The following is a 15,609-nucleotide window of genomic DNA, read 5'->3' as shown; positions in this document are numbered from 1 at the left end:
GAGTGTGTGTGTGTGTGTGTGTGTGTGTGTGTGTGTAGAGTGTGTGCGTGTGTGTGTTTGCTCAATTATTTATCATATAGTGGCAGAAGTGTTTTCATTGTTCTTCATGCTGATGTGTGTTTGCTAAAGAACATGTTTATTAATGAACAATCATATTATTGTACACACTTTAAACCCTTTGTGTCTGTGGGTGTGTGTGTGTGTGTGTGTGAGTGTGTGTGTGTGTGTGTGTGTGTGTGCGTGCGTTATGTTATATGGAGCTGTTTACTATCATCTGGTACAGATTTGAGGAGGAGGCTGCTGAAATATCACTCCACCCACACACACAAAAACACACACACACACACACACACTCTTTTGTACCCATGGGGACCACAATTTAGGTCCCCACCGTGACACGAGTCCCCATGAGTCTGTGTGTAGTTAGGTTTAAGTCCCCCCCAGGATATATAAACCAGTACACACACACACACACACACACACACACACACACTACACTACACACACACACACACACACTACACACACACACTCTCTACACACACAGCCTGAGGTTGTTCTTGGATCTATAAGCATTTCTGAACATGAGAGGTGATGTCATTTACTTTGAATGTCAGACACACACACACACACACACACACATACTGTGTAACATAACACAGTAACACTGATACTCACACACGCTTTCAAAACATCCTGCCTAAACACAAGAATCACATACAAACATAAAGAATTCTGATTCTGATTCTGATTGTAGGTGGGGGGAGTGAATGTACAGCGCTCTCTTCAATACCACGACTGAGGGGCCCTTGAGCAAGGCACCAGACCCCCAACTGCTCCCCGGGTGCCGCAGCATAAATGGCTGCCCACTGCTCCGGGTTTGTGTTCATGGTGTGTGTGTGCACTTAGTTAAATGCAGAGCACAGAGCACAAATCACGTCACTTTCACACACGCACATATACACACACACAGACAGAGAGAGAGAAAGAGAGACACATTAGCACCTCAATGGCTGAGTGTGTGTGTAACATTAGCATGTGTGTGTTGCTCCCTCTGCTGCTTAAGACACTCATTTACATTTGTACTAAAACTCATATTAAAGCCACCTTTCTTATTATTAAATGTGGCAAATATCATAATCAGTTCAGACTAAAGTGCCAGTAATATCACATCTCATACGTTCATCATTAAATACAGAGTCAATAACATAAACATTTTCAGCTTTATCTGTTGCAGATGTTGAGTCAGGTTTCTGCAGGATTTTCAAGCTCAAATCTAAGACTTTGTAAAACCCTTTTAAAGACCTTAATGACAATGTCTATAGTAACATATTAAACTGTAAAATGACTGTAAAAAGCATGATTTACCGTTCAGATACAAGTTTTCACAAAACAAAAAGTTGTATAAAATGATAAACTTCATTTCAGCCTTTAAGCCATTTTTAAGAAAGTGGACGAATCAAAAGTATGAATTACTACATTCACTTAAACAATTAGGCTTATTATCAATTAAATAACATATAAATACATTTTACTGTTTAGATTTGTGTAATGCATCGTCTTCTTATCGATCCACCAGTTCACATTTACAGCTCTGCGTGTTTGCAGGGTAAAAACATGGGTCGCGTTTCGCATTGGTCTGAACAAAAACAGCAGGCGTATTGGAAATGCACATTTATTCTCTGCCAGCAGGAGGCGCTTTAGAAACGGCAGAAATATAGCTGTTTCCCGGGTAAAAGCACTGGACTTTAAAACCTGCAGCACTCGTGTTTATTTAACGAAATCACAGCTTTTTGACGTTTAATCATCACATTAAACCATATCGCAATTCTGGTCTTTCCGTCCCCAAATTTAAGACCTCTTGAAATCATAATTAAACCCTTCTTGTACAGTTTAAGACATTTTATGGCCTTAAATTTGATGCAACTAAATACAAGACTTTTTAAGGACCTGCGGAAACCCATTCAATCACACGGTCGTTACCTTTGTCCTACAAACCTCCAATATCACACAAACACATCCTTGAGGGAGCTATACAGCTACACAGCAAAAATAGCAAATAACTAAAAAACAAGGATCAGGATCTCATTAAATTCAAGTTTCTTTTGTGAACTGATAGCTTTATACTTATGACTGCTAAAAATAATCAATTTATTCTTTAACATTGTTCTTAAGGTTGCATTAATGCTAATATAGATCTGTGCAACCTAATCATTAGGTACGCTGATATTCTGATTTTTTTTTTCCAAGCACATTTTACCAATTCCAAACCACATCAATCTTAATAACTACTATTCATTTTGTATTTAATCATTTATAAGTGATATATAATTATCCATGATGTATATTTTATTTCACTTCATTTTTATCTTCCTTTAGTTTAAGTGGAGGAACTAAAATAACTACAAATAAACTAAACTTTATTTAAAAAAACGTAATATACATAAACTACTAAAACTACTAACATCCCACATGAAAAAATACTACAGTAATTTATAGTAAATATTATAGTGTATTTGAAGCATACTATAGTAAAGTGTATTATACTGTGTATATTATAGTATTTAGAGTATACTGTAGTATTAACTATAGTAAACTGATAAACTGTAAAGTTGTAGAAAACTTAGTACAGTATTGGGTAATTTGTTTATATTACTATAGTTTTTATATATTGTAATTTGCTGTAAAGTTGCTTTGCAACGATTTGTATCGTGAAAAGCACTGTACAAATAAACTTGAATTGAATATATTGCAACATCATCTATAGGACTGCCACAACAAATTAAAGTACTTTACAGTAATTTATAGTGAATAGTGTAGTGTTTTTGAACCATACTATACTAGTGTTTTTTTATGTAGGATCTTAAAATTGTAATAAACTTATATTAAATACCATATTTGTTGAATTTCCACAAGTTGCGAGTTTCAAAACAGCATATCAGTTTCTACAAAAAAAAACCATGTTGCTTTGTAACAAACTCGCCTGAGAAAATACAGCAGAAAACACTCACACAAATGACTTTACAAACATTTATTTCCTTAACACGAGAGAAAAACAATGAGAGATACTGCAGATTAAAACATCTCTTCTGCTCTACAGGGCAACAAACGAGAGAAACGAAAAACCAGAAGGAAATGAAACGGTTTGCTTCAGCGTGTAAAGACGTGACGAACTGAAATCATCTCAAGAGGCACAACAGTCACATGACACGCGTATCTAATCAGAGGCGTAGAGGGGCGGAGCAATCCTGTGATTGGACGAACACGAGGCAGGCTTTATTCTGATTGGTCCGCAGGCTGCATTTCTGCCCTGACCCAGGGTCAGCTTTCATATAAAGTTCAAAGGTTTAGTATGTGGAAGTGACTCTTCAGATGGACACTAATGGGTGTTTTCCTGGCGATTACTCGGCCGCTGCAGCGTCAGCATCTCCCGCGGCTCCTGCATCGACACCGTGCTCAGCCGCCTCCTCCTCGCCCACCTCCACGCCCTCCACACCCTCCTCGCCCACCTCCGCTGCTCCACCCGTCTCCATCTTCACCTCCTCTTCATGCTCCTCCCCATTTCCAACCGCTTCGGCTGCAGGCTCCGCCCCCTCCGCCAGAGGCCCCTCCTCTTCCGGTTTGATCTCATTCAGGCTTTCATTGGTGAGATCGGCCTCAGAAACCTCCATCACCATGGAGTCCTCGGGATCCTGGTCGTCCTGGTTACCGATGAACGGGTCTTCACCCTGCGAAACGACAAACCGAACTCGTAAACGTACAAATAAAACAATGTTTCTAAAGTTTATTAAGAGTACTGATTCATAACTCGCCCGTTATAAGATCCAAAATCAACACTCACCACATGCTTGTACAAAAGTTGTAAATCAAGATTATTGGTGTACGTTTTACGAGAAAATACAATTCAAGATGCCAGGTTTAATTCAGTTGATTTTCCATTTCTTTATCATTATTTGTAAATTAGTTTTTTTCTTCTTTGTATGACTGATAGCAATTTTTTGTATGATTATATAACCATTGTGTAGCACTGATATTTGTTTGTTTACTTGTAAATGTAGTGGGTTTTTTTCATCTTCATGCCATAACCACAAAAACAGTATTTTTTAAATTATTTACGTTTTTTATAGCTGCATCAATAACAATATAAACAATAGCTGAAATAATTGGAGAAAGTCTAACGTTTTCAAATAGAGAACAAATGATAAAGGAGCCATTCAACTCTGCATTAAAGTAAACATTTGCTAAAATGAAGGTTTAGGTGTTTTTGTTGTTGTTATTAGGCTAAGAAGTAGAGACAGCTAGTCCACTGCAATAATTGTAGCCATAATCCAAACAAGGAAACACAAAACTCGGTAAATTGGTCATTCTCTACTGAAAAACGGTTTAAAATCAAGGTTTAGATGTTGATTATTTGACTAAACAGTAAAGCCAACTAGTTCACTGTAATTATATATTGTCTGGAGTAAAAAACAATATCCAATTAAGGAACCATATCAGAAAGAAATGTGTCCCTGCAGCACAAAAGCAGTGTTAAGTCGCTGGGGGATATTTGTAGCAATAGCCAACAATACATTGTATGGGTCACAATTATACATTTCTCTTTTATGCCAAAAATCATTAGGATATTAAGTAAAGATCATGTTCCATGAAGATATTTAGTAAATCTCCTACCGTAAATATATCAAAACGTAATGTTTGATTAGTAATATGCATTGCTAAGAACTTCATTTGAACAACTTTAAAGATGATTTTCTCAATATTTAGATTTTTTTGCTCCCTCAGATTCCAGATTTTCAAATATTGTCCGATCCTAACAAACCATACATCAATGGAAAGCTTATTTATTCAGCTTTCAGATGATATATACATCTCAATTTCATAAAATTGAACCTTATGACTGGTTTGTGCTCCAGGGTCACATATCTGAGTAAAACTGATTATCGGTCGATCACTACCAAGCAATAATTTAGGTTTAGATGTTGTTAATTAGGCTAAATTGTCAAGACAAGACAAGCTTAATTGAATAATTACACAAATGTCTGAAAAGTAACAAACAAAATGGTAAAAAAAATAAAATACCTGAAGCGATTATTGGTTGGTCGAAACCAAACGCCAAATAAGAGTGACATTTTTAGTAAGACAATATCAAGGTAAAAACTACTATATTTACACACACATATCAAAAACACGGTCGTACGACAGGCTAAAACTAACTCAAAGTCCATAAAACGCTGAAGTACAGCATGTGACACCGTGAGAGACAGACACACACCTTCAGGTAGCTCTCCAGCTTCTTGCCGATGACCTTGTGGTTGAGGATGCTGCGCGCCACGGACAGACTCGACCTCTTGGACTGCTCCATCATGCCCTGACAAACACAGACAGAGGTCACGCGAGCACTTCACCGGCATCTCAAAGCCTCAGATTGATCTGAAGGGCGTTTGTACCTTGCGATTGTAGTTGTGGTCAGGGGACTTGAGGTGCTTCTGGATCAGCGTGTACTGCATGGGAATGAAGACGTCGCACGCCGAGCAGTGAGCCGCCTCCACCTTCTTCATGAAGTGCTCCATGCCGAGATCTACAGACAGGAAGTGACATCGTGAGGCTCTGCAGCTGGAGTAAACATGCCTCTGCTGTTTGAAGGAGACCGCGCACCTCGTGTCAGATCCTGCTCTTTGAACACCTGGCAGATGACGGTGCTGTGGTTGTCCATCTGACTCACTCGCTGCTCCGTCTTCTTGTACTTATTATTCAGATATTCCTACAAAACACAGAGATGCAAACAGGCGAGGGGGGGAGGTGTGAACATTGTGCGGATCCGGGGCATGCTCCACACAGGATTCATTTTAAAGATATTTGTTTTCCATGCTCATTCGTAGTTACTTTAAGGTATTTTTTAAAATGTGTTTTATTACCTTATATATGACCCTGGAGCACAAAAGCAGTGTTAAGTCGCTGGGGGATATTTGTAGCAATAGCCAACAATACATCCCCCCCCCCCCCCCCCCATCACTGGATCTAAGCAAATCTCACAGGTGACCCGTTCACACTGGACTCCAGGTACGAGTAGGCTTGAAGCATCCGCACCTGCAGGAAGTCGGTGGTGGGCTTGGACAGCTGATTGGACAGGAACTTGAAGTGGTCCTTGTGGAACTTGCTCTCCAGATGGACGGCCATGTCCTCGCTGTAGAACGAGCGGAACTTGCAGACGGAGCAGGCGAACGTCATCCTGGGAAACACCGGAGAACAACGCCCTCGTGAGCCACAAACACGCCCGGGAAGCAAGCACTCAGCACAGACGGCAAAGAACCTGACCTGTGTGCAGACACTTTGACCCCTGACCTTTCAAAGAAGCCTCTCCTCTTCCTGGCTTTGGCCGCGGAGGGCGGAGTCTTCTTCCCCTTGGCCTTGGCACTCTCGTCCTGATTGGATGGAGCTGGAGAGAGACAGGGCTTTCAGTGGATGTGGACCAGTTTAACTGCATATGTTAGTATGTTTCACAAATAAATAAGTTTAGGAAGTAAACATTGTAACCAATAAGAGGCCTGTCTGTGCAAACTGGGAATTGTATTTCCTCAGATAAAGACTAGATAACAAGCAGCATAGTTTAAATTCACGAAAAGCTGCACGTCCAGTGACGGATAAACTTTCCTGTCCACATCCAATTTAACTGCTTCGATCCTTCACACAGACTGTCAGCGGTATTAAATATTCATTAGACATTCAAAGATTTGTTTAAATGCACAAGATTGGACACCAGCGCAAACAGTCTTCTGGTGTTAAAATAGTACTGTCAGGATTTACTAAACATGCGCAGTGAAGAATTAGCGCTGAAAAGATGTGGACAGTTGTTTTTATGTTTTACATTGAGCTGTTGCAGAAGAAAAGCCCAGAACTCACCAGCACCTTCCCCTCCATCTTCCGTTTTGGACTCCTGGAGAGCAGAGAGAAATATGATTGGTATTTCTGGATAATTCGCCATGTTTTCACAACACAGATGACAAATGAACGTACCACAGCAGTGGCAGCGGTCGCTTCCTCGGACTCCTGCGTCTGTTCTCCCGCCGCAGCGTCTGAAACACAACCACACTGGTCAGCAATCACAGACAGGAGGCCGCGGATCAGCGCTTATCGTGGAAAACACGTGTGCTATCGTACCACTGGCTGATGCTTCTCCCGCGGCTTCGGTTTTGCCCATCTTGGACTCGGGCTCGTCGGTCGCGCTCAGAGTCTGTTTCCTCTTCTTCTGCCCGTCGCGCTGAGCTTTCACTTGCTGCCACGACAACACACATGCAAATCAGATCTGAGGGCGTGTCCGTTTGTGTAGTCGTGAGGGTCAGAGTCAATGATGGGAGGATTTACAGTGTTAGCTGAGCTATCCTGACTGTGTGACACTTTACACAGCTACCCCACTTGGTGTTTGTCAGTGTCTAACTGCTCAAATGGGGGTCAGACTGGGGTAGCCTCTCCTTGAGGGTTGGTGGAATGAATGCGCCTGACTGGACCCTATGTGCAGGGGTGAGCGCTGATCTCTCAGCCCCGCCCCCTGCAGGGAGCGGGCGGTACTTACTCGGTTCTGGGGTCTCTTGCGGCCGTGCTGCCGGTTGGCCCTCGGGCCCCCTCCGAAGTTCCGCGCAGGGAAGTCCTGGGGCCCGCGCTGAGACTGGAAGGCCCCGCTGTCGGGGTACATGCGATTGGCCAGGAGCGAGGGCAGCTTTCCTCGCCCCGCGGGGGAGTGGCCTTGGTGGCCGCCGCCCCGCCCACTTCCTCCCCCCATGCCAGCGGTGGAGGAGGAATCCTGCCTGCGGCCGAAGCCACGCCCCCCGGCCGATCTGTTCCTGCGCGGGGATCTCTGCCCCGCCCCCCAGCCGGAGCCCGAGAAGGCGGAGTCTCGAGTCGGCCGCATTTTGGCAGATCCGAAGGCGGAGCCATCAAAGCCGCCGCCCCCTCCGGCTCCGCCCATGACCCCAAAGCCCACGCCTCCGCGCTGGGCCATCATGTCGCCCCGGGAGTCGCTGAAACCAAAGCTACCGGATCTGTAGAGATCTCGGGGGCCGAGGGAGGTGGAGCGCGAGTCGAAAGACTCGTATTGGGCAAACCTGCAGAGGGAGGGAGGCGCAGAGCAAAGGTCAAGCCGGCACTTCGGTCGTCGTCGACTCAGATGATAAACAAACTCATCATTCAGCGCTCATTCGTTCAAGCCCTTCCACAGCCCCGTTGCTCAGGTGCATTGTGGGAAGAGACAGGCTGTGGAAAAGCTTCAGAATGACAGTTGCACAGATGGACATATAAGGCAACAACACTGCACATATTTCACGGGACTGAGGTGGAAACAGTGAGATCCGGGGCCCTTCTGGGGTCTGTGAGGGCAGCGCTAGCATTATCTGTGAGCGTAGAGTCAGATCTGATGGGGCCGCCGTCTGAGGATCAGGACCAAACGGAGTGTGTGAGCGTGTTTGTGTGTGTTCAAATGGTCAGGAAGCATTCGCTGAATCTACGTACTAACACAAAAACCACTGCTTTAGTTGTTCCAGCTACAAGAACTAAGCATAACACTCGAAAGCAAATAACTGCAACGTAGTCCCAGTAGAAACCATATTAAACTTCACAAATGGAAGCAAGGCTGTGAGTGAAACATGTACATGACCGAGGCTGTATTTGATTAAAAACACAGTAAAAACGGTAATATTATAAAACATTATTAGTATGTAAAGGGACCAAACGGAGTGTGTGAGCGTGTTTGTGTGTGTTCAAATGGTCAGGAAGCATTTGCTGAATCTACGTACTAACACAAAAACCACTGCTTTAGTTGTTCCAGCTACAAGAACTAAGCATAACACTCGAAAGCAAATAACTGCAACTTAGTCCCGGTAGAAACCATATTAAACTTTACAAATGGAAGCAAGGCTGTGAGTGAAACATGTACATGACCGAGGCTGTATTTGATTAAAAACACAGTAAAAACGGTAATATTATGAAACATTATTAGTATGTAAAGCAGCTGTTTTCTATGCGAGTATCTGTTAAACTGTAATGTATTTCTGTGATGCGCAGCTGTATTTTCAGCATCATTACTCCAATCTTCAGTGTCACATGATCTTCAGAAATCAGTATAATATGCTGATTTATTATCGATCAATTTAATGCATCCTTGATGAATAAAAGTATTAATGTATTTTGAAACTTTAAGTAGTCTGATGCAACATTCAAAATGTCTTTTCAAAACTATTTCAGGTGACAAATGTGACCGTACAACCCACACAACAGACTGACTGTCTATCCATCACAGCCTTGTTTTCATACAGCGTCTCCCCTGATCACAGTCTGCAAGACGACATCTTAAGTGTACTAGTGCTGCAGGGACAAACTAAGCAGATCTTAGGCGGTCTTAAAACCATAAACTTAAAGCAGTTACTGCTGCGACTGAGCTGGTGAAAAGATCTGAACGTCTGAAGAGAGAGACAACATTAGCAGACCGACATAATCACAAAATACACTTTAAGACGAGCTTGACTGACGAATCTTGTCAAACTTTCCAGCCGTAATGTCTTTATCCTCAATAAGCAAGCAAACTAGTGCTAGGTGTGACAAAATAGCAGACGAATCATTTTGATCTGGACTCTTTTAAAGGCTGGATGTGTATATAATACATTTAAATACTAGGGATGTAACGATTCACTCAACTCGCGATACCCTACGATTCTCTCACAATGTTTTTCTTTTTTTATTTATTTGTAATTTATTTGACAAAAAGCTAAGGCTTTGCATGTGCTCTTTCCATTCAGTTAGATGCAACCACTTTTAATCATGATCCAAACAAAGATGCTGCCGACATGCTGTTTTTAATCCAAATCTTAATCTCATGCAGTAGCACGCGATAGTTTGATTTCAAACTTTGAATTGAATAAAAAAAATGACACATAGCCGCTTTTAATCTAAATTACATTAAAGATTGGTTTTTGTGAAATTATGCTGCATAAATGATCCTTTTATACATATGTAAACATTATTTAATTACCATTATAACTAGCTCTCTCACAAATGTTTGCTCACTCAGTGTATTTTTTATTTTACAGCTGGGTAATTTGAATAAAAATGACAAGTAAGCAGTCAGTAATAAAATAAGAACAAATAAAGAAATGACTAATGACAGCACAAATAAATAATAACGATAGGCCTACAAATGAAATAAATTGCTTTTTAGTTTTTCAGGTAGGTCTAGGTCCAACAGCAGGGCTATTGAGATATTTAGTGTTTGTTTTTTTACCAATTATCCAAATAATGTTTAGTCCTAGAAAGCTGTTATTATCAGAACACGCGAGCATAACATAGCGGTCAGCAGATCAGTGAATGAGAGGGCAGCGTTACCAGAGATACCACACCATGTTACAGCAGACAGAAACAATACTGTACTACATCCATGTTTCCCGTCGGCTCGGCTTTTGAGTGGACTCTGCTGTTCCGATGAGCATGAGCGGTACACGAGTGGAGCGACTGAGCGGAGCGCACACACAGAGCGGATAACACGCAGAGCGTCACACCACGTGAAAGTGAAACCTGAGCGGTGAACTCATTTTCGCCAGCCGGCATTTCGGTGCATCTCTAATTATTGGCGACATCAAAAATGGATATTATACAATATATGGCTTTTTTGAACATTTTAGCGATTTAAAAATATTTAAATTTTTATTTTACCCGTCACTGATATTTGACCCTGGACCAAAAAAAAAACCAGCCTTAAGTGTCAATTTTTCGAAATGAGAATAGTTCTGAATAAATAAGCTTTGCATTGATGTATGGTTTGTTAGGATCGGACACTATTTGAAAATCTGGAATCTGAGGGTGCAAAAAAATCTAAATATTGAGAAAATCATCTTTAAAGTTGTTCAAATGAAGTTCTTAGCAATGCATATTACTAATCACACATTAAGTTTTGATATATTTACGGTAGGAAGTTTACAAAATATCTTCATGGAACATAATCTTTACTTAATATCCTAATGATTTTTGGCATAAAAGAGAAATGTATAATTGTGACCCATACAATGTATTGTTGGCTATTGCTACAAATATCCCCCAGCGACTCAACACTGCTTTTGTGCTGCAGGCTCACATATAAACTCCTGCCACTAACTGTATCGCGATTCGTTTAATATCTCAACCGCTTTAAATCGTCACATATTTTGTATCGATTTTCAACCTGGCTCGCCGTGCATCGTTACATCCCTAATAAACACGCATATATATCGTCAAAAACCAGCAAGTTGAGAAACACAAGGGAGTAAAAGGATAAACAATATTTCCTTTTGCCATATTTTCCGTTTCCTCCAAAAGAAACGAGTGCCAAAAAAGACGCATAACATCCAATTTAATGCCATAGATATACACTGAAACCAATTTCTGTCTACTATCTGGTGTTTTAGTGTATAGTAGCTATGCATCAGACGGGCTGACGAGGGCAGCTGCGCACGCGAGTGTGTCTGGCTTCAGGTGTGCGTGCTGCGTCACCTGTCTCCGCGAGCGCCGCTCTTCATGCCTCCCTCCAGCTGCGTCAGCATGTCCAGCCGCTGGTTGATCTTGGCGATGACGTCGTCTGCGTTGGAGCCGCTGGAGGACAGCAGAGACCCCCCAGAGAGCCCTCTCTTCATCCGATCGCTGGACCCGTACCCGCCTCCTCCGAAGCCTCCGCTGCTGGACATGGAGTCCTTATAGCCGTACAGGTCGTACCCGCCCGAGCCTGAGCCGCAACAGAGCAGCTGATTATCTGCTGGACCAACATGTGAACGTGACGGAGCCGAACACGGCCGCAGACTCACCTCTGGACGACCCTCCTCCACCCGATCCTCCCCAGCCAGAGAACCCTGAAACCAGAACACGTCAGAGAGAGACATCACAGCTCGCTCTGGACCTCAGATTTGATCCGGGAGTATCTAAGTCTCTAGATGACCAAAAAGCCTTTATTTCCCCATCTCTCAATCACTGCATTATATGTTTGGAGCATTTCACTCTCATCTCACTGAGACACATTACTGGAGATATAGAGACGACTGATATATATATATATATATATATATAGCATTTCATGTCAGTCTCTGCTCTACTGTTATACAGATCTCATTGATTTACATTATAAGCATCATAAATATCAGCATCTGCAGCAAACTGCTTTAACCTCTGAATAAAACTGAGCTGTTTTTCCCTCAATATTCTCACTAGGCCTATATCAGACTGAGCCATGAAAGCCTGATGGAGCAGATATGATACTCAAGAAGAAATAAAAACACCTATAAAAAGCTATTACCTAAAGGTTCCAAAATGAAATCTTTCTAATTGCATTTCAGGTTTAACTGTGGAGTAATAACACCCATGAAGGCTTATTACTGGCTGCTCGGAGTCAGGTGACATTAGAGGGCGGGGCTTCGACACTCAAAAGGACATCTGATTGGACAGAAATGTACCTGAGCCTACAGACATGGCGTCAACAATAACTAAGATTTGTTTTACCTCAAGAGAAAATGCGTAGATTTAAACGTATGCCAGTACTAGACATGAACTATAATAGCACGGGGTATTTCAGATGTCAGTACACTGAACTATAAACTCCGCGTATTGACACTAAACTCGAAGTAAACAGCTGTACTGTAATGTGTTTACAGCAGAATGGAGACGGCGGCCATTTTACAACACGACTCCATTTTATCCCATCGTGAAGTGACCGAGTAATGAAAGTGTGGCAAGAAACGACGGCGATTCTTCCCTTTTGACTCACTAACGCGATTTCAGACGCCGAATGACCGCAGCGCGTCGCGTGATTCATTCACAAAGCTGATTAGTTTGATAAGCCGCTGATTAAAGACCGATGCGAGATGCGCTGCTCGATGCGCGCGCTTCAATAAGACAACAACAATGCGCTTCACATCGACAGCAATCAATGAAAGAACGCTTTAAAATTACAATACTGGTACTAAAGGAACCTAACTAACTGTGTTTTAATGGTTTACACAGCGTTTAAGAAGGCTGCGCCATTTTAAGCACTTGACCAACACAGACCGTATCACAGTAACGTTGAGTTACAGGGCTTAAATACAGACCAATACACGCTCCCAGCGAACAAACAGACTCTTACATAAAATAAATACCGAGTAAAACACTCACCTGAAGAATATCCTCGATCCATCCTGCAGCAGTTTTCAGTGTAGCGCTGTGATTGTGTGCGAGACGCTCGCTCAGGCCGCACTGACTCCGCCCACAAAGGGGCGTGGCTACACGACTGACACTTGAGCGAGCCAATGAGCTGCCTCGACGACCGGAAGAAACTATTTCCGTAAACTACTTCAAAACAAAAGTGCGTCTGCGGTTTTGTTTATGATCCAGAAATAAGGCATTTATGTAGATATAGAAAAGTAAAACAAAAAATATACATTCATATAAAGCAGTTTAGGTCTACTTGAGGAATTTTACAGAAAGTGGCTCTAGTTAAAACGCAACTTCCTTTGTGCAAGTCTGCAAATATGATCATTTTTATTAAAATTCCACAAAAAGACAGATTTTAACGAAGCAAGTACAAAAGAGTAGTGGAAAAACACACTGTATTTTGGTCCCCACGAACAGTTTTCATACGATAAATAAAGAATATTACTGTAACCACACTTTTTAAATACTAAGCTGCAGCTCAAAATCCCCAAAACATATATATATAAAATATTGTGCCCTTATAAAATGACAAGCACATATCTCTGTGGAGAAGGCACTTTGTCAAGCCCTTTGATTCGCCGGTTAGTGTTTCGCAGAAACACACGCACCTAATGTGTTTGGATGCAGAAAATCCTTCACGTTCAACCAACCCGGTGGAGAAAAGAGAGAATGAGACCAACCAGAACCAGCCCTGCAAAAGCAGTAGTGTGAGTTTTGGTCATCCTAAACCAGAAATAAGTGTGTGATTTCATGGACCAGAGCCTGAGAGCCAATCTGACGGAATGGGATTCTGATCCGACGAGAAGACGGGAGGAATGCTTTCAGCCGCTCACTGACGGACACATCCTCTTCGCTGCCAGTTCCTCCACCGCAAACGTGTAGTTATACTGCAGAGAAACAATCCGTCAGTGAAATCTGCTGAACTACACACGAAACAGACAAACCATCAACACGAGCAAAGGCAGATTCAAAATAAAAGTCCTCCAGAACGATGAGAATCGATGATCGTCTCAAAATGATGTCTTACAATCTTATTAATGGTGCTTGCAAAAGCAATAAAGCTTGGTGCAGATGCAGGTCGCCTCACCTCGTTCTCAATGTCCTGCACTGATTTGATACGGATGTCACTCAGCGTGCTCACAGACACCTGACACACACAACAACACGTCTGTTATGGGTCACTGTGATTGTGATTGGTTAATGACAGCATCCTGTGGTCAAAGACTTTCGATCTCTCGAACAGAACTCTCTCATCTTGCCCTGAAATCTTCACTCTAGTCACAGCACATTGAGGCGTAATGACCAGATACATGCATGTGATTTCTTACATATATCCACATGTTAATGAGTGATGCAGTGGCCTCTGACCTTTGAGTTTGACTGAGACTCAAACTTCGGGTGTAGAGAGAAAGGAACTCCATCCATCGCTGAGGACAAACACAAACAAGAGTGAGGCACGTGACAAATTCACATGTGAAGATTGTTAAATGCATGATATTTATATAGGACACAGATTGCGTGTGCTCCTGTTATATGAAGGGATGATGTGATTGGTTTGTCTGTTGCTGTACCTGTGAGACCGTGGATGCTGCTGTGGTTACCACTGTCATACACCGCCTCCATCGGGTTGTGTGTGTCCAGCTTACTGCGGCGACGGCTGAATTTCGGTGGGGCTTCAGGAGGGTTGCTATGGAAACAGACAGTCAGAACACCCTAGCAATAACCCTGAACACCCAAGCAACCACATAGTAATACCCTAGCAACCACTCTTAACACCTACACTCTAGGGTTTTGTGTTCAGTCAGCACTAGGCTACATCACTGTGGTTTAAAGCCAACACAGAATCACTAAAGATGATTTAAAGCTGTGAATCCAGAGGTGGAGAGCTATATAATGAGACACTGGTCGAACACTTTGCTCTGAGTAGATAGTTCTACCTTGTGTGGATACTGCAGAGACAAACAGCTCATTTGCTTCAGTCTAATTTACCAGTCAAATCATCCAAACACTGGAGTCTGTTTGTGACATGCGAGAATCTCGTGTCATTGTGAATCCCATGATGCTGATGTTCTCCGCAGCGACAGCTGTGAAAGTACTCCACCTGGGCTTGAGAGGCTGCGGGGGACCGGTTCCTTCCAGCGAGAGACTGCGCATGTCCAGACTGACACTGCGCGGCTTGGCCTGAGGAGTTGGAGTGGAGAACTGGCCCTTTAAACACCACACCACGAAGCCATTCATGTCCCTGAAACACAAACACACACAATAAACAACAAGAACAGCAGCCCAGAGCATCTGATTCCAGAACCAGTGAACAGAGCGTCTTATTCCAGAACCAATGTAGCATGTCTGATTCTAGAACCAGTACAGAGCATCTGATTCCAGAACCAGTGTACAGAGCATCTGATTCCAGAACCA

The 15,609-nt window shown here is 42.5% G+C and overlaps 2 protein-coding genes across 3 annotated transcripts; both read right to left on the bottom strand.

The window, feature by feature from the left end:
* Window positions 1-3,016: 3,016 nt before the first annotated feature.
* Window positions 3,017-13,262, bottom strand: LOC107572911 (A-kinase anchor protein 8-like). 2 transcript variants are annotated; one of them, XM_016259341.1, is made up of 13 exons: window positions 13,156-13,262; window positions 11,817-11,861; window positions 11,509-11,737; window positions 7,571-8,099; window positions 7,159-7,273; window positions 7,015-7,073; window positions 6,901-6,934; window positions 6,316-6,436; window positions 6,088-6,229; window positions 5,656-5,761; window positions 5,448-5,578; window positions 5,273-5,368; window positions 3,017-3,728 (listed from the first exon to the last, which is right to left on the bottom strand). In XM_016259341.1, the coding sequence occupies exons 1-13, from the start codon at window positions 13,175-13,177 to the stop codon at window positions 3,402-3,404; spliced, it is 1,956 nt and encodes a 651-aa protein (XP_016114827.1). In that variant the 5' UTR covers window positions 13,178-13,262; the 3' UTR covers window positions 3,017-3,401. The 2 variants fall into 2 exon arrangements, with proteins under 2 accessions (XP_016114827.1, XP_016114828.1); XM_016259342.1 differs by having other exon boundaries at window positions 6,343-6,436; window positions 13,156-13,261.
* A 495-nt stretch (window positions 13,263-13,757) lies between these two features.
* On the bottom strand, window positions 13,758-15,563 carry LOC107572912 (multivesicular body subunit 12A-like). Its single transcript, XM_016259344.1, has 5 exons — window positions 15,296-15,563; window positions 14,766-14,881; window positions 14,563-14,621; window positions 14,282-14,341; window positions 13,758-14,081 (listed from the first exon to the last, which is right to left on the bottom strand). The coding sequence occupies exons 1-5, from the start codon at window positions 15,484-15,486 to the stop codon at window positions 14,016-14,018; spliced, it is 492 nt and encodes a 163-aa protein (XP_016114830.1). The 5' UTR covers window positions 15,487-15,563; the 3' UTR covers window positions 13,758-14,015.
* Window positions 15,564-15,609: the final 46 nt, after the last annotated feature.

This window comes from Sinocyclocheilus grahami, unplaced genomic scaffold (genome assembly GCF_001515645.1).
Source record: "Sinocyclocheilus grahami isolate Dianchi unplaced genomic scaffold, SAMN03320097.WGS_v1.1 scaffold1832.1, whole genome shotgun sequence".
In the NCBI taxonomy this organism is placed as follows: domain Eukaryota; kingdom Metazoa; phylum Chordata; class Actinopteri; order Cypriniformes; family Cyprinidae; genus Sinocyclocheilus; species Sinocyclocheilus grahami.
This window is presented reverse-complemented; position numbering and strand designations above follow the sequence as displayed.